At 42.6% G+C, this 27805-nt stretch overlaps 1 protein-coding gene across 1 annotated transcript in view; it reads right to left on the minus strand.

Moving 5' to 3' along the window:
- Window positions 1-4142: 4142 nt before the first annotated feature.
- hdac11 (histone deacetylase 11) overlaps window positions 4143-27805 on the minus strand; it is a gene marked incomplete at its 3' end in the record, with an annotated part of 32726 nt that continues 9063 nt past the window's right edge. Inside the window, exons 5-9 of the mRNA XM_083939674.1 lie at window positions 20515-20591; window positions 17495-17557; window positions 13342-13438; window positions 12273-12451; window positions 4143-4385 (exon numbers count right to left, since the gene is read on the minus strand). Coding sequence (XP_083795800.1) covers window positions 4143-4385; window positions 12273-12451; window positions 13342-13438; window positions 17495-17557; window positions 20515-20591 — 659 coding nt within the window. The remainder of the gene's footprint in view (window positions 4386-12272; window positions 12452-13341; window positions 13439-17494; window positions 17558-20514; window positions 20592-27805) is intronic.

Below are 27805 nucleotides of genomic sequence, written 5' to 3' on the forward strand. Positions count from 1 at the left end.
TCTGGGATTGCTCCATAGGAAAGTGATTTCAGGAGGCTGGGCCTTATCAAAAAACCTTGCATATAAAAATAAAACTCCGCCCAGCGGTCCTGATTGCCCTGACCGTTTTTTGCGGACCCTGAAATCACTTTCCTATGGAGGAAATCCAGATGGTTGAGTGGAGTCAAGACTGAAGCAAGGCGGAATGAAAGTCATCAGGCAATAGTCTGGTTATGGATCACTGCAGTTTCTGCCCACAACAGGCAGCACTTGCTGCCTTGAGCCCCTTCCCAAACCAATCTAGCGACTTATAGAAACCATTAGGGAAAAGGGAGAAATATATGGTTGGTTTATTAATTCCCATGCATGCCACAGTAATCCAACACTACGACTGCTGAGGTCCCTCTCTCCCCCTCTCCTCGCCTCGCAACAAGGGGGGCGTTTTCAGATCTATCCACCACTTTCAGGCTTCGATAACACCGGCTCTGTGTGGATGGTCGGCCAAAACAATACAAAAGTTGTGCAGTTACAGCGAAACGAGTCCTTGTGTGGATGGGCCCTCAGTGTTTAGCTCACGTCTGTGACAACAGCAGGACAGTCGAGTGTCTGTTATCTAAACTGCTCAAATCATTAGGTGAAGATAACCTGGAGGGTAGCCTATCAATTACAAACTGACTCAGTTGTGAAAGATGCGCTAACATACTGTCAAAATTTTGCATGTTTAGCTTAATTGGACCAGAGAATAATTGGTTCAAACAGAACAGTGATGCTGTTTTGCCTTCATTGGTCTCCGTGAAGTCTGCTGGAAGTGATGTACATAAATGTAAACAGGTGTGTTTCATGTGGAGTGTGGAGTGAGCAGCACTGCACCGGATGCTGTTAAACAGCTGCTAAATGAGAAGAGTTTAACAACTTAAAGCTTCATCCACACACTCTTGTGACAGTGTAGAGAGCACATTGATAACGCCAGATTAGTAACTAATTTGTTCCGCTCATTCTCTGTAACTGGTGTAGCATGAAAGAACGGTTGAACTAGCAAGCTAGCCATCTGCTATTTATACCCAAAGCAATTTCAGTCAAAAGCAACTGGACTTGTTTGTTTGTCTAGGAAGATGTTTCACCTCTCATCCAAGAGGCTTCATCAGTTCATGTACCAGGCTGGGACTGGTCTGACTCACTGGTGTGGAGATCCAGGTATTTAGCCTCTCACAAGGCCAATTATGTCACTGGAACCCGTTGTGCTCCAAGTGCCAAAGATAGTCGTTGAAATAAGAAAAAGAAAACAAGAGAAACAACATAGTCATCTTGTATGTGGCCGGGGTATCAGAGAAACTCCGGAGGATCTTCAACAAACACTGCATCCCTGTGTATTTCAAACCCAGAAACACACTCAGACAGAGACTAGTACATCCCAAGGACAGAACACCACAAATACCACAAAAGTAATCTGGTTCATGCTGTCCAATGCAACGAGGAATGCAAAGATCTCTACATTGGAGAAACAAAACAAAGCATAAACGCATGGCTCAACACAGGAGAGATAACTCCTCAGGCCTGGACTCTGCTGTCCACTTACATCTCAAGGAGAAAGCCCACTCCTTTGATGACAACAATATCCAAATTCACCAAAAGAAGCCATCTATGCAAAAGTAGAGAAACCATCACTAAACAGAGGAGACACCACTTATCTCCAATTTACAATGCTGCCATTTTTATCCCTTCCCAGAAGATTCAACCATCTAACCTTAAAGATCAACTGTTCACAAATGGCCTCCTATGACTCCAACGACTGTCGTTAAGACTCAATAGAGTACTAACAAAGTCTGATCAGATGCGTACATGAACTGATGAAGCCTCTTGGATGAGAGGTGAAACGTCTTCCTAGACAAATAAAGAAGTCCAGTTGCTTTTGACTGAAATGGCTTTGGGGCAGTGGTGGACCCTCAAGGCCAGCAAGGCCTTCTCTGCTTGCCTAAACATAATCAGGAATATATTTTTTTAATATTTATTCTTTCCACAAATATGTATTACATTGTTCCCCATAGTCTATACTCTTCATTTCATAGCTTTCCTAAGTTGGTTGCTCTGCTTCCAGCCCCAGGTAGAGGTCTGGGGGGGCTGGCGTTTATGTTAGAGTTTTTATCCAATCATTATTCAGCTATCATGTGTTGCCATGGTCCCAAATCTGCCCTTAGGCCTGCAGAAGCAAGAGTTCAGGCGCACGGTAGCTTAAAGTCAATGATAACGGACCTGTGGCATTAACCAATCAGCGTCAAGTTGGGTTCACTGGGGCCTGCTAGCAGGCCTACAGCGTCATCGCGTGCACGTCTTTTGATTGGATACGCGCTAGAGAGAGGCAGAACTATGCAGAGCTATGCAAAGCAGACCTGAGCACAAATGTCAATGTGATAAACGGGAAATAAGGACATTTCTAATTTGTGTAGCGCGACAAGTTGTTTTATTTTTTTCAACCCACAATGGCGGAAGGAGAAGAAGATAACGATTTGATCGCAGATTTAATTACAACGCCATTCTCTAGAAAAACTTTTCAAGATAAGCTAGACACTGTAAAGAGAGGCGCCCCGCCGCTAGCAAGCCTGACTCAGCATTATTCAAACACACTTGATCTGAGAGAGTACAAAGCATTTTATGTTTTATTAGATTTGTATGCCTTTTCCCCATTTTATTTAATAATGTTAAATATGTATTAACAACCTAAATTGGCAAATATTCTGTAAATTGTTTATTTTTCAATGAACAGTGTGTGTGTGCGTCGGTTTGTGTGTGATGATGCGCTGTTTGGTGAACACACTTGTTAAAGCTCATCGCTATAGTGTTGGTGGACTTAATACAACTTTGTATTATACCTTAAAAACCTTTTATTGTTTTTTAAAATGATGCCTTTGTGTGATATATAATGGCGCGTGAGCCCGTGGTGGAATACATGGAGCAAATGAACGTGACAGTAAAGCTTATAGTTGAGTTATTTTTGTATTTTAGTTGGGGACTTTTGCAGCTTTCTTTATTTTGTTTAGTTAATATTATTGTTAAAAAAATATATTAACGAGTGTTTCTGTGACACTGCTTCGGCTGCGACTTGATTGGTTGGTTGATTGAATTGATTTGACAGTGGCTCTGCGCTGTTTTGTGAACAAACTTGTTAAAGCTCATACTGTTGGTGGAGTGAATCAAACTCAGTAGTGTAATATAACTCTGTTGAACTTGACTATATGTTAAGGTGATGCAACGCCCAGTTGTACTGTGTTTTGGTCTAAATGCATTATGTGTAGAGCCATGGCATCATAATTATGGTTTTAAGAGGTGGATTAAGTCTGGTAGGGCATCGCTGCAGGCGCAGGTCTGAAATGCACGGCCCGCCACTGCTTTGGGGATAACGATGACCTGGACAAATGAGAACATTCACAGGCTTATCTGCTATTCAGTTTGTTAGATTCAAAGCATGGTGAAAATTTGCAAGCTAGCCATCTGCTATTTAGTTAGTTAGCTTACTAATTTGACCATGCTTTAAAGCTATACCTGTTACAGAAAATGAGTTGAACAGCAGGTTCGTGGCAAGTGGCAGCCACCTCTCCTCCTAGCCAATAGCCTGCCAGGTGCAGAGTCTGCTCATTAGCTGTGGTCTGAAAAACAGCAGTTTTGCACTGCCAGACCATACTCCAGAGGTTTAGTATAGATTTTGAACAGTAAATTCACCAATGCATCTGTCGAGGCTTTGTGTGGCTTCATAGTGGTACACCCCTCCCTTTCCTACTGGACCATTCGCCAGGTCAAAGCATGCAGGCAACCTAGGGGAAACACTGCAACTGATGAAAATTTAAATAACTCTTTTCATGGCATATGATAACAAAATAAATTGTCATCAGTAAGGTGCTATTGTTGTAGGATTATTCCCTTTTAGTAAGGGCCACCTTGTACATTTAAAATGAAAAAAAAAATTGAAAATACCAAAGCTATTTTTTTTGTTTTTAATGTGCAAACAAGCACTGGGTTATCCCTGTGTCATACATTAAAAAAAAAAAAACACATTTCTCTGTGTGACAGCAGTAGCCTTAAAATATCACCACCGCCGTCACACAATCTAAAGTTATTTCTGTGCTTTTAAATGCCACAGCTGTAGATGTGAATGCTAGGATTAATCCATCTCAGACAGCAGTGAATGTTGATCCAACAGATCCAGAGCTGCACATCATGCTGGTGACCAATGATGATGACCCCTCTCCCTCCAGAGCCTCTGCTCCAATCAGGCCCTGCCGATGTAAGTTCAGAATGGAGTCAGCGATAATGCGGGCTGTTTTCTTCTGGTATCCCCCTGATGTCAACATGAGTATGGGGATGCTCTGTCGCCTCGCAGCCCTGAACACAATCTCATCTCTCTTTACAATGCCCTGGCAGAGAAAGACGACAGAAAAGTGAGTCTGTCAGTCTATCCAAGACTTCTGTTGATGTCTCTACTGGAGCCTCCAAGCCTGTCCCACCAGAATGGCAAACAGCTTCATCCACCAGGCTGTCAGGAAGCTCAACACCCTTCCCTCTCTCCCTTAGGGACACTTTTTAAATTCATCAGTGACTTTTACATTTATTATATTTAAGGATTCATGTCCTTTAATTGTACATTTTCAATTTAATTTAATTCAATTCAATTTTATTTTTAGTGCCAAATCATAACAAAAGTTATCTCAGGACACATTATAGAGTAGGTATAGACCACATTCTATGACTTATTTATGATTTACATAGACCCAACAATTCCTCCATAGAGTACAGTGGCAACGAAAACCTTCCCTATAACAGGCAGGAACGTCGGACAGACCCAGCTCTATGGAGAATAGCCAATAGACAAAATCAACTTGACTGGAACAAATTTTTCTTCAAACTCAGGAAGTTAGAAACAGCTGTTCGACCTTTATGTACACTGTGCCTACAGAAAGTCATGATACACCTTTGAAATAGTCATTTTTTTGTTTTACAGCCTGAAATGATAAAATAAAATTTTCCAGTGTGATTTACACATTTTGTCTTACAACATTCCAGTGAATTTGTTTTGTTCAAAAATTTGGAAAATAAATAAATAAAAATGAAAAACTAGAATAGCAGAGTTGGAAAAGTGATGAGTTCCCAGCTGTAATACTTTGTGGAGGAGCCTTTTGCATTAATTACAGCTATCAGTCTGTTTGGATATGTATCTACCAACTTTGTGCACCTAGATTGGAAAATATTTCCCAATTCTTCCTGCAGAACGGTTTGAGTTCAGTCATATTCTGTGGTGAGTGCTGATGGACTTCACTCTTTGAGTCCATCCACAGATGTTCTGAATGATTGAGGTCAGGGCTCTGACTAGGCCACTCTAGGACATTCACCTTCCTGTCCTTTAGCCACTGTGTTGTTCTTATGGCGGTGTGTTTTGGGTCGTTGTCATGCTGGAAGGTGAACTACCTGCCCATTTTCAAGTGTCTAACAAAGGGCTGCAGGTTTTCCTCAAGAATTTGGGTGGCTTGGCAGCATCCATTTTCCCTTCAGTCCAGACCAACTGCCCAGTCCCTGCTGAAGAGAAACAAGCCCACAACATAATGCTGCCACCACCATGCTTCACTGTAGGGATGGGGTGTTTTGGGTGGTGTGCTGTGTTTGGTTTCAATCAAAGCATTTGGACCTCAGCCCAAAAAGTTCAATTTTGGTCTCATCTGTCAATATATTTTTTTGGGATACTCTATGTGACATTTTTACAGAAGAGGCTCCACTCTGCATGTAGAACTTGTGAAATTGTTGTCACATGCACAGATCGACAGACCTCTGCCATTAAGACTTGTAACTCCTTGAGGGTCACCATGGATCGCATCTTTCCAACCATGGTGAATTATTTGTGTTACCATGCACTACTAGGAGTGTAATCCTCATGGAACAGCTGATTTTTTTCTGAAGTGAAATCAAAAACACCACAGTTGATGTCAGGTGGAGGCCAATTAACTTGGTGTGTAATTTGGAAGGTGATTGGTTATGCCTGAGAATGTTTATAATGGTTATTCTAGAGGGACTCATCACTTTCTAACACTGCTATTCTTGTTTTTATTTTTTTTTAATAAGTTTCAGAAATGAAAAAAAAAATATTCACTTGAATGTTGTAAGGCAAAATGTGTAAATCTCGCTGGAAAAATATCTTTTTTTGTATTATCATTTCAGGTTATAAAACAAAAAAGTGATTTCAAAAGGATAACATGACTTTCTATAGGATCTGTACTTGGACTTATATTTTCTCCAATTCACAAATTAACATCTACTATTTCAGCATCATAGCCTTCTACTTGTCTCCTACACTCCAACTAGGTTACTTAAAGAAGTGTTACCTTTAGTTAGCACTCCTGTATTAGATATGATTAATATGTCTTTATCAGCAGGTTATGTATGAGTTGAGTGGAATGAGAACCGGGTTCCAGAAGAGTGGTAGCATGAGCTTGGAGGACCGTGTGGAACATGCCAACGAACTGAACCTGTTTGATACTGCGGACCACCCCCCACATGACTCTGCTGCTGCCTGCCCCTCAACCAATGCCACTTTACCTCCCCCTACTGCTCCTCCTTACAGACCCCTTGTCTACCTACCTATTCCACCCCCCCAGCTCTACATCATGTCCTCCACAACCTGACGACCTCAGCCCTCCCCCAGCCCGCTCGCCAAGCTACACTCTGTTGTTGTTCTAAATCGCCACAACACTGTCTCTTTCTACTCTGAAAAAAAGAAAGGTTGACACAGAATAACTTCACGCACTGAGTGTCTGAAACTTTCTTGCTGTAGGCAATTTCATTAAAAAAATAAAGGTAGTAGTAGTATAAATAATATTACAAATTAAGCTACACGCACACACGCACACACACACACACACACGCCATGGAAATAAAGATATTAAGAAAAAAAAAAAATCTCACTGATCATAAAAATAAATCGAAGTTAAAAAAAGAAAGCTATGTTAAGTATGAAAACTCTTGTTCATTACATCTTACTTCATAATTGCGACAGCATTGTAGTGTAGTGTTGTATTCATTGTTGCAAAACTTGTTCTGTAAATAGTTTGTTTGCTACCATGATCAAAACCATTGATCTGAAGCTCAATGCTGATGCTGTCCTGTAAAATGATCTTATCCGTGGTCGGGTCGCGGGGGCAGCAGCTTTAGCAGGGGACCGCAAACTTCCTTTTCCCGGGCCACATTAACCAGCTCTACCTGGGAGATCCCAAGGCATTATAGATATAATCTCTCCACCTAGTCCTGGGTCTTCCCCGAAGCCTCCTCCCAGCTGGACGTGCCTGGAACACCTCCCTAGGGAGGCGCCCATGGGGTATCCTTACTAGATGCCCAAACCACCTCAACTGACTCCTTTAAACGCAAAGAAGCAGCGGCTCAACTCTGAGTTCCTCACGGATGGCTGAACGTCTCACCCTATCTCTAAGGAAGGCTCCAGCCACCCTCCTGAGAAAACCCATTTCGGCCGCTTCTACCCGCAACCTCGGTCTTCGGTCATGACCCAGCCTTCATGACAATAGGTGAGGGTAGGAACGAAGATTGACCGGTAGATCGAGATCTTTTCATCACAACGGTGCGGTAGAGCGACTGCAACACTGCTGCCGCTGCTCCGATTCTCCGGCCAATCTCACGCTCCATCGTCCCCTCACTCATGAATATGATTCAGAGGTATTTGAACTCCTTCACTTGGGGTAAGGACTCATTCCCTACCTGGAGTAAGCAATCCACCGGTTTCCTGCTGAGAGCCATGGCCTCAGATTTAGAGGTGCTGATCCTCATCCCAGCCATTTCACACTCAGCTGCGAACCGATCCAGTGAGTGCTGAAGGTCACTGGCCGACGATGCCATCAAGACCACATCATCTGCAAAAAGCATGGACGAGATCCTCAGCCCACCGAATTGCAACCCCTCCCCATCACGACTACGCCTTGATATCCTGTCCATGAAAATTACAAACAGGATTGGTGCCAAAGCGCACCCCTGGCGGAGGGCAACCCCCACCGGGAACGAATCCGACTAACCGCCGAGGATCCGGACATAGCTCTCACTTTGGGTGTACAGAGATTGGATGGCCCACAGAAGTTACCCCCTCACCCCATACTCCCGCAGCACCTCCCACAGTATCTCCCGAGGGACCAGGGCATATGCCTTCTCCAGATCCACAAACCACATGTAGACTGGATGGGCATATTGCCAGGTCAATTCAGGATCCTTGCGAGAGTGAAGAGCTGGTCCGTTGTACCACGTCCAGGATGGAATCCACATTGTTCCTCTTCAATCTGAGGTTCGACTATAGGATGAACCCTCCTTTCCAGCACCTTGGAGTAGACTTTACCAGGGAGGCTAAGTAGTGTGATACCCCTGTAATTGGCACACACCCTCTGGTCCCCCTTTTTAAATAGGGGAACCACCACCCCAGTCTGCCATTCCCTTGGCATGGTCCCAGACTTCCACACAATGTTGAAGAGACGTGTCAACCAAGATAGCCCCTTCAAACCCAAAGCTTTCTGCATTTTTGGATGGATCTCATCAATCCCTGGGGCTTGCCACTGTGGAGTTGTTTGACTACCTCAGTGACTTCCGCCAGGGATATTGACAATGATCATCAGCCTCCAGCTCTGCCTCTACAAAAGAGGGCGTATTAGTCGGATTAAGGAGTTCCTCAAAGTGCTCCTTGCACCGCCCGATTAACTCATCGCCTGAGGTCACCAGCGTCCCATCCTTACTGTAAACAGCTCGAACGGTTCCCTGTTTCCCCCTCCTGAGATGTCGAATGGTTTTCCAGAAGCACCTTGGTGCCGCCCGAAAGTCCTTCTCCATGACTTCTCCGAACTCCTCCCACACCCGCTGCTTTGCCTCTGAGACAGCAGAGGCTGCAGCCCTTCTGGCCTGTCGGTACCTTGCAACTGCCTCCTTCTTCAGTCGGACAGCTTCCCTGACCACCGGTGTCCACCACGGTGTTTGAGGGTTACCACCCCTTGAGGCACCTAAGACCTTGAGGCCACAGCTCACCGCTGCAGCTTCAGCAATGGAAGCTTTGAACATTGCCCACTCCGGTTCAATGCCCCCAACCTCCACAGGGATGCCAGAAAAGCTCCGCCGGAGGTGTGAGTTGAAGATATCTCGGACAGGGGCCTCCTACAGACGTTCCCAGTTCACCCGCACTACTCGTTTGGGCTTACCTGGTCTGTCCAGAATCTTCCCCCGTCCTCTGACCCAACTCATCACCAGATGGCGATCAGTTGACAGCTCTGCCCCTCTCTTCACTCGAGTGTCCAAAACATACGGCCTCAGATCAGATGATATGATCACTAAATCGATAATCGACCTTTGGCCTGGGGTGCTCTGGTACCACGTACACTAATGAGCATCCTTATGTTCGAACATGGTTTTAGTTATAGACAATCCGTGACTAGCATAGAAGTCTAATAAGAAATGACCGCTCGGATTTTGATCAGGGAGGCCGTTACTCCCAATCACGCCTCTCCAGGTGTCTCCATCATTGCCCATGTGGGCGTTGATGTCTCCCAGCAGAACTATGGAGTCCCCTACTGGAGCCCCATGCAGGACTCCATTCAGGGTCTCCAAGAAGGCCGAATACTCTGAACTGCTGTTTGGTGCATACAGAAATGGCAACTGTGATGAGGTTAGGAGAGTGCAGGGGGTACTGAAATTTAAAATCAGGGAGGCTGAAGACAATTATAGGAGAAAGTTGGAGAACAATCTCCAGCAAAACAACATGAGGGCTGAGTTCAGTGGCATGAGAACCATCACCGGGTTCCAGAAGAGTGGTAGCATGAGGTTGGAGGACCGTGTGGAACAGAACAATGAACTGAACCCATTTTTCAATAGGTTTGATACTGCGGCCCATCCCCCACATGACTCTGCTGCTGCCGGCCCCTCAACCAATGCCACTTTACCTCCCCCTACTCCTCCTCCTTACAGACCCCTTGTCTGCCCCTCACCACCTAACTTCACACCTACCGATTCCACCACCACCCCCCCAGCTCTACATCATATCCTCCACAACCTGACGACCTCAGCCCTCCCCCAACGGACACCTCTACAGTGTCCTTCACGCCTGACCTGGTGAGAAGACAGTTGACAAGACTCCACTCTGGCAAACCTGCAGGCCCCAATGGCATATTTCCCAGGGTGCTTAAAGCCTGTGCCCCCCAGCTGTGTGGAGTACTGAGTCAAGTCTTCGGCCTGAGCCTGCACCTCCTCTGCTGTGGAAATAATCCTGCCTCATGCCTGTGCCAAAGACGCTGCGTCCCAGTGGCCCTCAGGACTACAGACCGCTGGTTCTGATGTCCCACATCATGAAGACCATGGAGAGACTCGTCCTGAAGCAGCTAAGGCCTATGGTCATGCCCTTCACTGATCCACTACAGTTCACCTACCAGCCCCGCCTGGGAGTTGAGGACTGCATCACTTAACTGCTGAACAGAGTCTACAGTCATCCAGACAAGCCTGTGAGCACTGTGAGAGTCATGTTCTTTGACTTCTCCAGTGCATTTAACACTATCCGTCCGTCTACTGGGTGAGAAGATGGCTGCGATGCAGGTGGAGGCCCCCATTGTGTCCTAGATTGTGAATTACCTGATGAGCAGACCACAGTATGTACGCCTACAGAACTGTATGTCTGACAGGCTGGTCAGCAACACTGGGGCCCCACAGGGGACTGTCCTCGCTCCCTTTATTGCAATATTGAGTCCTGCCACCTTCAGAAGTTTTCAGATGACTCAGCAATAGTTGGCTGCATCGGAAAGGGGGGTGAATACAGGACTGTTGTGGGCAACTTTGTCACTTGGAGTGAGCTGAATCCTTTGCAGCTCAACGTGACCAAAACAAATGTGCTCGTAGTGGATCTGAGGAGGGTGAAAACACGTGACCCCTGTCTCCACCCAGTGGGTCCCTGTGGACACTGTAGAGGAGTATAAGTACATGGAGGTGTACTTTAACAATAAGTTTAACTGGACTAGAAATGACAAGGCTGTCTACAAAAAGGGCCAAAGTCGACTCTTCTTCCTGAGGAGGCTGAGGTCCTTTAACGTCTGCCAGACGATGCTGAGGATGTTTTATGCGTCTGTTGTGGCCAGTGCGATCTTCTTCACTGTGACATGCTGGGGCAGTGGACTGAAGGTCGCAGACGCCAACAGACTGAACACACTGATCAGGAGGGCCGATGATGTCATGGGGGAGAAGCTGGACACCTTGACGACCGTGGCTGAGAGGAGAATGCTGTCCAGGCTCCGGTCTATCTTGGACAATGTCTCCCACCCTCTCTACGACACACTGGCCCAGCAGAGGAGCACCTTCAGCAGAAGACTCCTTGCACCCAGACGCACCACATGAAATCCAATCTCCCCCCTTGGAGAGTATGTCACCTCCTCTCTGTAATTTAGACTCAACTATAGACAATCTGTTCTATTGCATATTAGTCAGTTATTTTTGATCTTGTATATATTTCTTAAAAGTTTTTTCTAATATATGTTTTCGTCTGTATAATATTTGTTGTTTGTATATCTGGAGTTTCGTAGCAAAAATAATTTCCCCCTGGGAATATTAAAGTATTACTGATTCTGACTCATCTCCCATTATTGCACTTCTAATTCACTTCTTCCCTGAAGTCGTTGCAGGTCTCTGCTGATAGTGGTAGTGCCTGTTGCCTGGTCCTGCCTGACATTTCTGCCTGCCTGCCTGCCTCTCTCTCTCTCTCTGCATTGGATTGCTAGATTAATACTGTACATAGATATAAATATTATTATTAATGACATTAATGATTTGTAACTGCTCATGGGGGAATTGTTGGGTCTCTGTAAATCATGAATAAATCATAGAATGTGATCTTAAAATAACTTTGACTATGATCTTGCACTATGAATAAAATTTAATTAAATTGAATCGAAATACGTACAAACTTACGTACATAAAGACATATGGGGAGAAGAACTACAACTCCCAAAGAGCATTTTGGTGAGAAATAACCTATTATTCTTAAATAAAATTAAAATTATGTTGCATGTACAATAAATACATTTAAGTTACCATCCCATGCCAATTAAAGATGATGAATCAAAATGTTAATTATTTATGTTGCCATGGTTGTGGTGGGACAGCTTAACTAATGCATCAATTGTGGCACTGCACAACAGTAAATATTCAATAAATATGCCCAGACACATTTTGTGTACTGCCCCCCCGAGGTTTCTTTCCGCCCTGTTTTAATTTGTCATACAGAGCAGGTACAGTACCTGTGGTGATATAGAGAGTCCTCCAAGGGGGTCCCCATCCAAGATGTCTGTCCCTGCGTTGTAGACAAGGAAGTCAGGTCGAACCTCGTTCAGTGCTCCCTCAGAGTGGAGCTCTACTTTCTGAAGGTACTCTGAGTCTTCAGTGCCCCAATCCAGCTCCACTTTCCTCTTTATGGCTCCTGGAGATACAGATAGATGGAGTCATTATGGACACTGACCACAGAACATAGCACCATCAGTAAACCAACCGTAATAAAATAATAGCAGCTGGCCTCTCACTGTATTTATGTAGGCTAATAATTGATGCAGTATTCCATGCAACACAGAAAGAGTAAAGGCTTACAAAACTAATGGCTTCTATTGAGCTCTTAGGAAATGTTCAGGTAGGTAATTGTGTTTCTCTACTTGGAATACTCAGATATGTGAATCTGCAATTGTGCTTTAATTAATTGGCATGCAGATTTTCAATACATAATGCAAATGATGAAAAAGGTTAATTAGGAGACCTTTATGTTTCCAAATTCAAACAGAATAAATTATTTGACTTTCTTGAGGGGAAAAGACAATTATAAATTCAATAAGTTACAGAGAAGAAGATAGCCATGGGATGTAGAGAATTGTAGAGGCATAATTGTGAGGTTTTGTCCCCAGAATGAGAATTGGGGACAAATGGCAACATGTGGTTGCTATCAGATCATCTTTAATATATTGGATGGTAAGTTAGCGTAAAAGCCCTGATTAGAGTGTTGTATGGACTGTGTGACAGATTTCCTGCTGGGTGCTAATAGAATGAGTTGGGGTGCAGAGGGAAATCACAGCATAATTAAAATAGCACTGAGTGACATCTAGGGGCTGGAAGTGGAAGAGGCAGCCTTATCCAATCCTACATCAACCTGCAACCAGGCATCAGTGGTGAGCAGGACAGTGTGGAGCTTATTTTCTCACAAGAGTACATCCCATTTTAGTACATGTGATGAATATATACAGATGTAAAGCTTGCCAATTTTTTTTTGGAATTCAAAGGTTAAAAAGCCAGATTCAGAAGAAAATGTTTGGTGCTATCACTCACTTTTGGCATATCCGTCCCCAGGATATATGTAGCGATTATACACATCCATGATGAACACTCGCCTGTCGTCCAAGAAATCTCGCTCATGTCCATTTCCCTACAGCAGATCAAAACCACAACTTTCATTATAAAAATAATACATTTTTATGTCCAACTGACAAATTTAACAAAATCTTTATGATGCCTATTTCATGTGCACAATTGACTCTGTAATTCATTGTTGAATTTTTTTTTTTTTACAAACTACACATGAAGAGTAGTTGAAGTTAAGATCAAGTGATATGACGCAAAGCACAGATATTATAGTTGTTCAATATTTTGGGAAATCTTATCGGCTTCCTTGTCAAGAGTAGATGAGAAGATTTATATCAATCTGTGTGTTGAGTATGACGCTATGGGTGCAACGATATCCGACTTTCACAATAAAATGACCATCTTATTATTATTATCATTATTATCTTTTTAATTTAATAAAAAGTCCCATTGAGATTAATGATCTCTTTTCAAGGGAAACTTGGCGAAGATATGCAGCAATAACAGTAAAAACTTCCGAACAAACAGAAATAACATAATACATTACATTACAGCACTCACAACAAACACAGACAAAAGATGCCGTCTGAATAAAATCAGATATCTCAGAAGCAGTGACAAAGAATGATTCCAGATCTTTTAAAATGGATTTAAAGTTATTCAGGGAAACTGGTTCATGAAGGCAGAGTACTGGAACCCCACTGTTCCACTCTCTGTACGAACCCTGGGGACAGACAGCATAGTAAAGTCTTTTGACCGCAAGGAGTAATAGCAATCTGTCTTTAATTTTGATTATCATTCTTATGTTAATTTGCATGCCGCGATGTACTGAATGAAGATTTTCAACTGGAATATTTCATTCATTCATGTTAAAGTGTGCCCTTTTGAGTTTTCCCTTTGTTTTTTTGAGCAGTGTATTCATTTCCAATATAAGCTTTGTAATTAAAATTTAGTATATTTGTTAAAAGTACATTTATACAATTAACAAGATAATTACAATAAAGTACACTAAATTACCACTTGCGTATTATCACATATTGCAGAATAATTATTTTTTTTAGTTCACTGAAGTTGAAATTAATGACATGTATTTTGAAGTACACTTTTAAAAGTTAAATACACTTTAAATTAAGCACAATAGGAAAAAGTATACTTGAAATGTTTAAATACATTTATAATACACTAAAGCATACAAATTTTTCACCTGGGCAGGAGCACATTTTGCCATGATCTGTCTCACTTAACACACACACACGCACGCACGCAGATGCATTCTTTTAGGCGATTACACGCACGTGGAATAGCGGATCAATTTTGATCCATATTCTTCTGCTCCTCTGAAATCCCTACACTGAATGATGTATGATTTAACAAACTACACTATGGTTTTATTTTCTGTGGAGTTATATCTCACTGGTTAAGGTGCTAGGCTTAGAGTCTAAACACTACAAGATCGAATCGCACTGTTAAACTCAACCTGCTAAAGAAGAACAAAAAGTCTGAAGCCTAAATTTGTATTTTCTCAAATCTTAGCCCATTTTTTGAACAAAATATTTCACTGAAATAAATGATGGTAAAGCTCACAAGGCAAGTTTCTTTGTATAGCACATTTCCACAACAAGACAATTCAAAGTGCTTTACATAAAATATACAGCAAGTAGAAGCAATATGCAACATACAAATATATAAATCAAATGAATGTAACATAGTTAAGTTAGAATTAAAACCTAGATAATAATAATAATAATAATAATAATAATTCATTTATTTTATATAACACTTTTCAGATACTCAAAGACTCTTACAATGACAAGAAAACAAAACAACAAAACAAGAGAGGGGTAAACACAATCAGGTTGGGGCAAGCAAAAGTCAGCACAAGACAGGATACAGAAATAAAATCTCAACAGAAGACAGATAAAACAGGATAAAAGTTGTCCTGACAATACCATGTAGAGTAGCACATTAGGTAGCGACATGCTTTCTCTGGCACAACGACGGAAGCTGTCTTTCTTTCTTTATTAATTTAAGGACAGCTGTGCCTACAATAGCTCTTTAAGAAACATCACCTTGATGCACTGGGACGCATCATCAGTGTTGTTACCTGGGGTCGTAAGGAGTTTCGGGTCTTGCAACAGACCCCCTCGCCCAGGCGACCCTGCCGGGGGTGATCAAGTCCCGGCCTGCGTCCCAGTAGCAGCCCACGGATCAGCCCTTTTAATCCACAGCCACCTAGTGGCCTTCTCTGCGGCTTCACTAGCAGATTGAATGGCCCTCTTTTTGGCCGGCCCTGTAATGCCCAGTTGACCAAATACTCTACAGAGCGAGCGTCCTGCAAAGCCTCTGCAGCCAACTTCAACCGGCTCATAGACTGTCCTCCAGCCCCTGCCTCTGCACACCTCCACCAGTTCCTGGTACTTCTCGCACTACCTTTCGTTGGCTTCCTCAATCCGTTCTTCCCAGGGCACGGTTAGCTCCAGCATGATCAGTTGTTTTGAGACCTCAGATGTTATAATCATGTCTGGTCGGAGGGATGTTGCTGCAATGTGTTTTGGGAACCTCAGGTGTTTTCCGAGGTCAGCCTGCAGCACCCAGTCAGGGGCTGTATGGAGGAGGCCTGTTGTTGCCTGACGCCGGGTGCGTGGTCTCTCTCCGGCCTTGACGAAGGGGACTGTCTTGGGAGCTTGATGGTGTCTGCTGGTGCTGATAGCTGAGGCTATACTCTCAGCCCCTGCCTTGAGCACCTGGTCATGGCGCCACCGATAGCGACCATCAGCCAGGGCTCTTGGGCAGCAGCTAAGGAGATGTTCTAGAGAGCCTCTTCTGGAGCAAAGGGGACAAGAAGGTGTCTCACTCTTCCCCCAGGTGTGGAGGTTTGCTGGGCTTGGGAGGGCATCATAGACTGCCTGCACCAGGAACCGGACATGGTGGAAGTCTGCCTGCATGATGTTCGACCAGGTGACTTTGCACTTCAACGTGCTCTCCCACCTTGTCCACGCTCCCTGCTGCCGGAGTCCCACTGCCCTGCTCACTCTCTCTTCTTCCAGACCAGCTCGAACCTCTTCTTGGAGTAGTTGGTGTCGCTCCTAGCCCCAGGCCTTGCTGATCTGGGTCTTTGGAAATTAGCCCAAGCCCGCTCTTCCTGTTGCCAAAACCCCCACCAGGGCCTTCTGCCTTAGGCGTGACTCTGCCACCTCCACTGTCTTCCCTGCCTTCCATTTCCTTCACGTGGTAATTTACAAGCGTTGAAATATAATAATTCATATAATATAATTCAATGTCTGTTTGGTGTTATTATTTTCTCGGTGGCGATATCTCCTGGATGGAAATGGAACACAGAAACTACGTTACGCGGTCATGTTCGGGTAATGGTTCGCCCAGTCCAGATCTACTTCCGGCTGAACAATCAAAACATATGAACGCACGTGCGTGTAATCGCCTGAAAGAAAACATCTAACAGTGACAGACAGACATGCACACACACTGTAGTACGCTTCTTGTTACGCGTGATGAAGTCTGCGCACAAGTAACAACGCACACGCACGCACGTGTAAAAAAATATTTATTTTCTTAATGCGAGCGTTTATGCCTGCGTTCGCAAAAAATCCATAAGTCTTACGCATAGTCACTCTGCGTAGTGTGGTTACTGGCGTGCAGCAGTCATCACACCGTTATATATGTGTGACTGTTATAAGTCAATGGGGAAACTACATGACATGTCACCCGCTGCTTTGATGCACAGGCGTCAAAGCACGCGCTTGTGACACACTCAGTCAACTGCGTAAGTATTCTGAAACGTATGGACCTCCATACACAAACACATACACACGCTCTTTAACTTTACACCTTTGCACTGCTGTATTGCTCTTTAACGAGCCTAAACATACCACGACTGAAGATATCCCAGTGATCGTCCAATATTATCCAAAGCTGGCACTCAGCTGTTTGCCAGAAGAGCTCTTTTTAAATACATTCCACTAAATGACAGTAAGGGCCAATCTGGCCTGCAGGGAATCTCATTGATTGGAATGCTGATAAAAGGGGGGTTATCTTGTCATTGATGTACGTTTCTAAGCAGCGATGCACATTGACACAGACAGTGGTGATGGTATCGGCTCACCTGATGAGCATCCAGATCGATGATGGTAGCTCTGGAGATGCCTTCCACTCTCTCAAACAGAAACTGAGAGATGAATGGGAAAATGTTTTCTTTATTAACACATGACACAGTTCAGATTTGTTCTAAGGGATTTGAAAGGGAAGCCAGCACTTTTCATAACAAAATACATTTGAGCTGAAGCTCTAAAATGTCATAATTTACCTGGTTAAAGCTGGGGAGGGAATGTTCTGGAAAAGGCAGTTGTTGCAATTGTTGGAATATTTTTTTAGGACCATTTTCCACCATTGAGTCAGGCTTTCACCATGCATTTGTAGAACAGCCAATAGGAACATGCTCTCGATCTGAAATGACGGTGAATGGCCAAAGCCTCCTGTCACAGGCTTGAAGCCTGAAAACAGAGCCAAGAAAATGTGTAGAAGTCTAGTTTTCCACTTGAATTACAATATGCTGAGATTATTATGGGATTTTTGCCTTATGACACCAAAATAAACCCACCTTCCACAGCTTTAAGCTCATACCCATCTTATACATTTATTAAATGTAACCTGTTCAATAGCTTAACATAAACACTTGTTTGGCTACCATTAGCCACCATACGCTATGGATTTTACCAGACCAAGTAAGGATGTAGCAGCAACACTCCTGCTGGTATTGAGGTAAGTAAGGATGTTTTAGTCCTTAAGCCCAATTCAGACAAAAGACTTCCAACAAGCCGAAACCGTTTTATAACGTTGCAGATAAAAGTTGCAGCGATGTGAAGAGATCAATAATCTAACTGGCCGACAGACAAAACAGAACAGTAAAGGACTGGAACTAAACATTAAGAGTCAATTTGTGAACACTCCTGTCACCTTGGCTTTTATAAATTCTGTTCAAGAAATATCAAGTCTTTTCACTGCACCTGACTGTGTTTATCATCCTGTCAACTGCGAACAGCTTGTCTTTAATATAACTGAAATCTCTGATAGAGAGGTAATGAAAATGATTTGCTCCCTTAACAAATCTAATGCCAAGGATGACTATGGGTTTGACACTAACTTTTTTAAACTTCACATAGAGTCTCTGGTTTGCCCCATCACACAGCTGGTAAATCAGTTAATCAAGCATTCTGTTGTCCCGACGAATTGGAAGGTGAGCACGGTGAATCCAATCTTTAAATCCGGAAGTAAATCTGAAATCAACAACTATAGACCAATCAGTATTCTTCCTTTCAGCTCCAAAATAATAGAAAAATGGGTGGCTAAACAGTTAGTTGAACACCTCAATAACGGGTACACAACATTACATCCGATGCAGTTTGGCTTCCGGACTCACCATTCCACAGAGTCGGCCCTAAGTAAGTTGATAGAAAAAAAACAAGTGTCTCCTGGATATGAACAACTGTGTGGGAGCTGTCTTCCTAGATCTTAAAAGGGCCTTTGACACTGTTGACCACCGAGTACTGTTAACTGTTTGTACCCACCAGTGCAGCTTTGATGTTTTTACACTGTATGATCCTCTCACATATAGACTACTGCTTCACATGCTGGTCACTGGCATTTACGACAGCACTTAAACCAGTAGATACTCTCTATAAAAGAGCCCTAAAGACGATAAAGAAGATGAAAAACCCTTCTCCTACAACATCTGCAAGACTCTTAAAAAACACAATTTTTAAGTTTCCATAATTCTAAAACATTTAGATTTGCGTGTTGTGTATATAAAAGTCTCCATGGTCTCGCTCCACCACCCCTGACTGAATTCATAAAGAAAAGGACTCTGGAAGGTATGAGCACCAGGGCTTGTGTTGACTGTGAGATCCCCCACAGGCGCACTGCATTTGGGAAGAATGTGTTGTAATGTATTGTGCGGTGTGTCTTGTCTCTTCTATTTGTATTTTATTTATTTTTTTAGTAGTATTTGTATTTTTTCTATTTTTTTTTAGCAGGGACTACGGATGCAAATTAGCATCTTTGCTATAATCCGGCACTTTTACAGTGATATGTTGTTATCGTTGTTCATTAATGTGCACTGTCCCTAACAAATAAAGTATTGATTGATTGATTGAATTGCTCCGTCTCGTCTGGACTCAAATTGGCTGATGTTGTCGCCTGTGACTCAGCTTGTCAAATCGCCAGCAACTGGTTTTAGGACATAACACACATCACCTGTTTCAACAGCCAAGTCTGCTGGTCTGGTCACTTACAAACTGTCAGCTGGCTGAAATGGCAGATTGGGACGGAGGCTCAACATATGTGCGTGTGGGAGAGAGATTGAGAGAGAGAGAGAGTCAAGCGATCAATACAATAAATAAGGGGAGGGACGCAGTAATCCAGACCAAAGCAGTGGATCAGGGAAATAAAATGTAATTTTCCCAGTTTTCATCACAACTACAAATGCAGCTGTAGCAAGTATCTCACTGTCTCTGTCCTCATTTATATTTTATAATGCTACAAATTATATCACGCTACGAAAAAAAGCCTGAAAAGTCAGAGGTTAGAACAGAAGTACAGAGCTGCGTTGCTATGGAGATGATACACCGGCTCGCCTCGTCTAACTCGTCTGAACTGGCAGGTTTCAGAACAGTGCGGACCTGAACACTGCAAGTAGTTGCAGGTTTCAACTCGTCTCGTTGCGAATCTTTAATCTGAACTGGGATTTATGAACAGTGATGGAATGTAACTAAGAACATTTATTAAATTTTAATATTATAATCTTGTAAGCTTCTTATTTCAATTTTATGTAAAGTTATACTTCTTCTCCACTACATCTTAGAGGTAAATTGTGTCCTTCACGCTACTACATTTATTTGATAATGTACTTTGCCAATTTAATTAGTATTACTAATATAAATCACCCAATTCTTTTTTCATAGCTAAAACTACGCAGCAGTACATACAGTACATAAAATAAGCTCCACATTTACCAGATGAGAAAATGATGAACACATTAATGCATCAATCATTTAGATCAAATAATACATTACAGGCCCATATTACTTTGAAACAGGCGGTAATTTTTGGTATTATTGGTGCTAATACCTTGATGGCCAGAGTGATGTCGGCGTAGGCACAGAAGCCCCCTCCCCTGTCGCTGGAGCAGTGATGGAAACCTCCTCCTGGGGAAACAGAAAATCCACTGGCACAATGTCAGGGTTATTAGACAAGCTGAGCAGGTCACTGCACATCTGAGAAGTCTGTTATTCTAAACGACCATAATTGGACCAGGCTGTTATTGAGTCTATTGCAGCTTATATGGTAAAATGGTGACTGTTCCCCTTTGTATCAACAATGGATGTTTTCACACCTGAATGGGATGGTTCAGTTGCTACTTAAATGCTTCAAGAGCAGCAATGTACAGTACAGGGATGAAAAAAGACATATCAAAAGTCGGTGTGATAACTATTCATTCAGGTTAAGAGTTAAACTCATCTGCTCTGCTTTGCTCATGTTCATTAAACTATGATGTGGAGAAGAATATTAATTGGGGCCAGTAAGGTGATCGGTGAAATATGATTACCATTTATTGCCCAGTTTCTCTTCTATAAAGAATCTACATCATCATTGTGTTGAGACAGAAAATATGCAGATGTCAAAGCCATTTGAATAGCATTTATAGCATTACTAAAATCCTGTTTATTTATACAGAACAATCTTTCCCCCTGATTCATCCACAGAGGGTGTGAAGTAGCTGAGTAAGGAGGAGGTATGACCTAAAAGTCTGATGCAGCCTTTTTGTTTGGCACAAGCCAGGGGGAGGGAGAAAGGATGACTCTCGCTTTACAGCCAAAAACTTCCTACTCAATCAGCCCAGCCACTGATGGCGGCGGAAATGCAAAAGTGTGAAATTCAGTGTTATAGCAGCATCTGGACGAAAGAGGCTGCCTGGTGTTAGACTCTAAAATCCAAGTTAAACAGTTTTGTCAATAATGCAATTGCACATGATTGAATACATTTGTGTCAATGCAGAGTTACATTCATGTACAACTATCTTAGTTTGCAAAAACATTTTGTAAGACATGTAATGCTGCCTGGATGACACGTTTCATTCATATGATAATGAAATCATTTATATTGAATGTATCATCAAAACAGTTCACTGCCAATGGATGTGTTCATACTGACCATGTCTGTAAAACATATAGACCTAATCACAATGATTGTTTAAAGTAACCAGGCGTGTCGTTAGACCTGGGCATTTGGGGCTATAGATCTGGATCTCTTTACGGTCTAATAAAAAAAAAAGAACATAATGATGATGAAAATAGCCCAGTACGGTAGACTTGTATGTGGTTGCATTACCAGCAGCCACAGATGCAACATTGTAGCAGTGAAAACCGCAAAATTCTGCTTCCACACTGACAAGTGATAACAATCAAACTTAAAGCAGACAGACTTGAAAACTTCAGATTAAAACTTAAAGAAGACTGACTTGATAACTTCAGAATCAAACTTAAAGCAGACTGACTTATTAACTTCAAGATCCAACTTTAAGCGGACTGACTTGCCGCTATGTCGGTTTGACGAGTGAGCCTGTTAACTGGAGACTTTAAGCCGAGTGCCTCTGCTGTTGCCATAGTGACTGCAGATCATGAAAACAGGATTCTTTTTTTAAAGTGGGAGATCAACTCACTCTCTGCTTGTTTACCGTAACAACAAGCAACGTACAAAACGCCACTGACACATTTAATAAACAAAACTATGAAGACTCCTCAGGTAGGTAACTTTATGTTTAACATTGTAATGAAAAACTAAACAGAGGCATTCACAAGCTATGCATTCTCTTCTGTTGTTAACATATGCAGTCACTACGGCAACCGCAGACGCTTTCAGCTAAAAGTGGCCAGTTAACGGGTCACACCTAGAGGCAATTTAGAGTCATCAATTAACCCAACACATTCATGTCTTTGGACTGTGGAAGGAAGCCGGAGAACATGAAGACAACCCACTCAGACACAGGGAGAAAATGCAAAATCCCAATTGCATTTTCAGCCAAATTTCATTTCCCGTCTGAAAAGGACTCTAACTTCTGGGCTACAGCCCCGTATGTTTTCACTATCTAGCTAAATGTTTTTTTCTTCTTGCCATTTTTAAGGTCATATTCCCCATCAACAATTTGCATTTGTTAGACAAGACACATTTTGCACAAATACACCCACAACCCCGATTCCAAGTTGCGATGTTGTGTAAAACGTAAAATAAAAACAGAATACGATTTGCAAATTTCTTCAACCTATATTCAGTTGAATACACTACAGAGACAAGATAATGTTCAAACTGGTAAACCTTATTGTTGTTTTTGCAAACATTCATTGAAATAAGGACAGGGGCATTTTTACCATTGTGTTTCATCGCCTTTCCTTTTAACAACACTCAATAAGCATTTGGGAACTGAGGACACTAATTGTTGCAGCTCTGTAGGTGTAATTCTTTCCCATTCTTGTTTGATGTACGACTTCAGTTGCACAGCAGTCCGGTGTTTCTTCCTTGCTGTATTTTGCACTTCATAATGCGCCACAAATTTCACCAGTCTACTACCTGCACTATTTTACTACAAAGCCACGCTGTTGTAACACGTGCAGAATGTGGCTTGGCATGTCTTGCTGAAATAAGCAGGGACGTCCCATATGTTGCTCCAAAACCTTTCAGAATTAATGCTGCATTTACAAATGTGCAAGTTACCCATGATGCCATGGGCACTAACACACCCTCTGACCATCACAGATGCTGATAACAATCTGGATGGTCCTTTTTCCTCTTTGGCCCAGAGGACACAACGTCTATGATTCCAAAAACAATTTTCCACTTTGCGTCAGTCCATCTCAGATGAGCTCGGCCCAGAGAAGCCGGCGGCATTTCTGGGTGTTGTTGATATATGGCTTTAACTTTGCATGGTAGAGTTTTAACTTGCACTTGTAGATGTAGTAACAAACTGTGTTAACTGACAATGGTTTTGGGCCTTGATACTTACGTGCAGAGATTTCTCCAGACTTCTGAATGTTTTGATGATATTATGGACTGTAGATGATGAAATCCCCAAATATCTTACATTGAGAAAGGTTGTTCTTAAACTGTTGGCCTATTTGCTCACAGTTGTTAACAAAGTGGTGAACCTCGCCCCATCCTTGCTTGTGAATGACTGAGCCTTTCGGGGATGCTCCTTTTATACCCAATCATGACACTCACCTGTTTCCAATGAATCTGTTCACCTGTGGAATGTTCCAAACAGGTGTTTTTTGGAGCATTCCTCAACTTTCGCAGTCTTGTGTTTCCCCTGTCCCAGCTTTATTGTAATGTTTTGTTCATAAGCTCATCAGTTTGAACATTAAATATCGTGTTTTTAGTGTATTCAATTGAATATAGTTTGAAAAGTATTTGCAAATGGCTGCATTCTGTTCTTCTCCGTCCCAAGTTAATTGGAATTGGGATTGCATAAGCACTCGCCAGGGTGACACACTGGAAGACATGAGCAGACGAGTCCATGTTGTCAACCCAATGAACAGAACAAGAATGTGACTTAGCAAACACAACAAACTTGTAAACCCAATTAGCCGGAACTTAAGTAATTTAAACAGTTTAGTCAAGTCAAGTCAAGTCAGTTTTATTGTCAAAAATTGCAATAAGCATGACTTAAAAAATGCAAAAAATGAAATTACAGTCCTCTCAGACCCAGTGCAATCGGCATATTAATAATTAAAAATAAATTACATACAAAAACACTGAAACATTCTTATCAATCTTACTATAAACACATCTTTTTCGCTGTCTGAAAGCTGGTTCTTGGTTTTGTCCTCTAAATTCCCATTTTTATCTATACTGATCTCTTAGACAGCCTCTCCAAAGATGGAAATCCATTGGAGCGACAGATAACTTTAATCCTTGTAGAGTGCATTATTTCTGTTTCTATGGAAGAAAATTGCAAATAAACACTCATCAGATACAGGCCTCAGTTCACCGGAGTGAGATGACAAAACTTAATCAGCCGTCGATAAATGGAGCCAACACAACCTTGACAAACAGAGGTGCTTGAACCCCCCTACTTGTAAGTCATGCTGCTACTGGACTGTGATACTCAGAAGGAGGCACAAGTAGATGAGCTGAAGTAGGACTGTGCGATATGACGATATGTATCGTATGATAGGAAAAGGTCTATTGCTTCATGTTTTGCTCTACCGCTTATTTCAGTGGAATTAATAAACAATCGGCTAATTAGGGCTGTGACGTCAGTCCGACAGTCTGACACAGCGCTGTGTAGATCAAAGTGAAAGTATAGTTCTAAATATACGTCAGCTATTGTCAAAGAATGATACAAACAAAACACATTTATGTTAGACTTAGACTTCTCTTTATTGATCCCTTTGGGATGACTGCAAGGAAATTGAATTTCCAGCAGCTTACAAAAACATGACGGAGGTATAAAAAAATACAGTATAGGAAAACCAATAAACTCTTAGCTAAATAAATACAGAAAGTATATACTGTATACAGTACACAATAAACTCTTATATATGTGGTAGATGTAATAAAAGAGGTAAAATAAAATTCACGGAAAATGAAATCAGATAAGTTAAATGTAGAGGAAATGTATAAGTATGTATGACTGTATATGACAGAAATGAGAAGCAAGATTAAATGATTGCACTTAAGTGGTGGATAAAGTTATTGCACAAAGAAATAAGAAGATAAGTGTGCAGGTATGTAAGAGTAGATTATTAATTGCACAGTGAGTGGCTCCCACTCCTTCCCTTCTGTTCTCTTTTTTTCCTCCTCCCCCCAAGTGAGGAGTTGTAGAGGATGTTGGCCTGAGGGACAAATGAGTTCTTGAGCCTGTTGGTCCTACACTTGGGCAGGAGCAGCCTTCAACTGAACAGGCTACTCTGGGTGCTGATGACGGTGTGCAGGGGATGGCTGGCATTGTCCATAATGTGCAGCAGTCTGTCCAGTGTCCTCCTCTCTGTCCAGTTTCATGCCGACCACAGAGCCGGCCCGCCTGATCAGGTTCACAGTGTAGAAGAGGACACTGGTGACCACAGACTGGTAAAACATCCACAGAAGTTTGCTGCAGATGTTGAAGGACCGCAGTCTCCTCAGGAAGTACAACCTGCTTTGTGTCTTCCTGTACAGGTGGCTGGTGTGTGTTGTCCAGTCCAGTTTATTGTCCAGCCACAGCCTGAGGTATTTGTATACCAGTCCACCGCCTCCACTTCGGATCCCTCTAGCAGGACTGGTCGCGGTCTTGGTCTGGACCTCCCAAAAACAATGACCAGCTCCTTCGTCTTGGATGTGTTGAGCTGTAGGTGGTTAGTATGGCATCAGAGACCAAAGTCCCCCACCAGACTCCGATACTCCTCCTCTACTCCTCCTCCTCTGTTATAACCACAGATCCTTTAATAAGATTGCCGTATCAGAAATCACTCAGTAACCGGCTGCGGACAGCCGCACTGGACTCACGTGCACATGCTGCTGTCCTGTCAGGCGCTCGCTGCTCAGAATGAGAGGGTTTATAATGTTCACAGAAAATGTACTATATTGTGATATATATCGCGATTGGGATACCTATGTTGTGATATGAGATTTTGGTCATATTGCCCAGCCCTAAGCTGAAGAGTGAACTCCAATGTCATGACCCCCAGGCAATGCTGTGCCTGCTGTGTGCTTGTGTGTTTTGTTTTGGAGGCCGTTTCTGTGTTTTGCTCTCTCCCTCCTGAGGAGTGTACTACTAAGCACGCTGAACATACCCAGGGTTACTTTGCAAACAGAGTTAAACAAAGAACGAACTGAAGAGGAGCATATCGTTATAATGAACTCCTATGAGCAGTCCAAGAGTATAATAACAGCAAGGGGCAACCCTGTTGCACATAAAGCTAAGGAGGCGTGCTGGCAAAAATAAAAAAAATTAAAAATAGCAGATCGTGTAAATCTGTAAGTGAAAAGATTCTGCATATTGTCTAAAAATAACTATGCAAAACGCAGAAATGTTCATCATTAACCACAAAAGAGTGATGATGATTTAAAAATGCAAAAGCTGTGTCCAACCTGCTTTATTTTTATCTATTTATTTAGCAAATAAGTTTTCCATGTGACATAAGAATTGGATTTTTAAAAATTACACATCAATTTACATTGCATGGGAGACAAACCCTGCACGCAGAATTACAAGACTGACGCACATGCTGCCTCCACTCTACCGCTATCTCACGGAGCGAGAGATTTTTTTTCATCTCAAACACTTTTAAATCCTTCCTTGACAGTTTAAGTTGGCAAAAAGCTCTGAAACTTCAAACAGCTACAACCTTGTGGATAGCAAGGCACAGCATATGTTTGCTCAGAGTTTCGGCATCACAAACAAAAAAAGAGAGCGACTTTCTATCACAGCTGACCAAGGCTTTGAGCGCAAGATACCCCGCTAATCCAGTAATCGAGCTTGGTAGTACACCTCTATGCTCTGGAAGCCACTGGTGGGCGTGGACGCTGGAGCTCCCCTACACCTGCGGCTCATCCCACCACTCAGCACACCGGTTCCTGATCTTGCAATCAGCTACCTACTCAAGCCAGACTAACCTTCCAGTTCACCACCGGATTGTTGTATCATCTTGTACCCGTATACGCCAGCCAAAGCTGTACCTGCTCTCTTGTGATTATACCTATTGTTAACTTTTTTCTCTCCCTGTCTTGCCACACCTAGGTCTGTGTATGAGTTCTGGTCACCGTTTCAGACATCCAAAGTGCCAAGCAGACAGGGAGGTTGCAAGAGCTCCATGATGTTTTGAGCAATGTGAAGCCTGCTCAACATAACTATGAGAAGAACAGGGATATGCTAAAACAGGTTAATGTTGCATACACAGTGGAAATAACCAAGAATACAGCTCTTCAACAAGAACTTTTAAAAGGAAAGAATGACACTCTTCAGAACAAAATGAAGCAGGGGAACAAATTTCATGCAGCAAGGGTGTTAGCATATTTGGAGCGCATCAGGAAGTAGCGGGCTGCCAGGGACCATGTGCAAAAGTCCAGAAAAAAACACCTTAGAGAGGGAGATGTTCTTTAACAAAGATTTGGAGGATTTCAGATCACATGTCGCACAGCTGACTTCAGCCAACCTTGCCCTCACAGCCCAACATCAAGGCTGAGGACAAAGACACTCAGGACCTCTGGCAGGAAACCAAAGTGGTGCTTTCTGGTGTGTCCCCAAAGAACATCTCCCAACAAAAACAAAGAAGCCAAAAATGTGGAATTCTGTTACTTTGTGGGACTGACAAAGAAAGAGAAGAATGTTAAAGTTGTACTCCCTAAGATTTGAGATACCTTGTTTCTAGCGACCTATAACTGCAAT

The sequence above is a fragment of the Echiichthys vipera genome, assembly GCF_963691815.1.
Source record: "Echiichthys vipera genome assembly, chromosome: X".
Lineage (NCBI taxonomy): Eukaryota > Metazoa > Chordata > Actinopteri > Perciformes > Trachinidae > Echiichthys > Echiichthys vipera.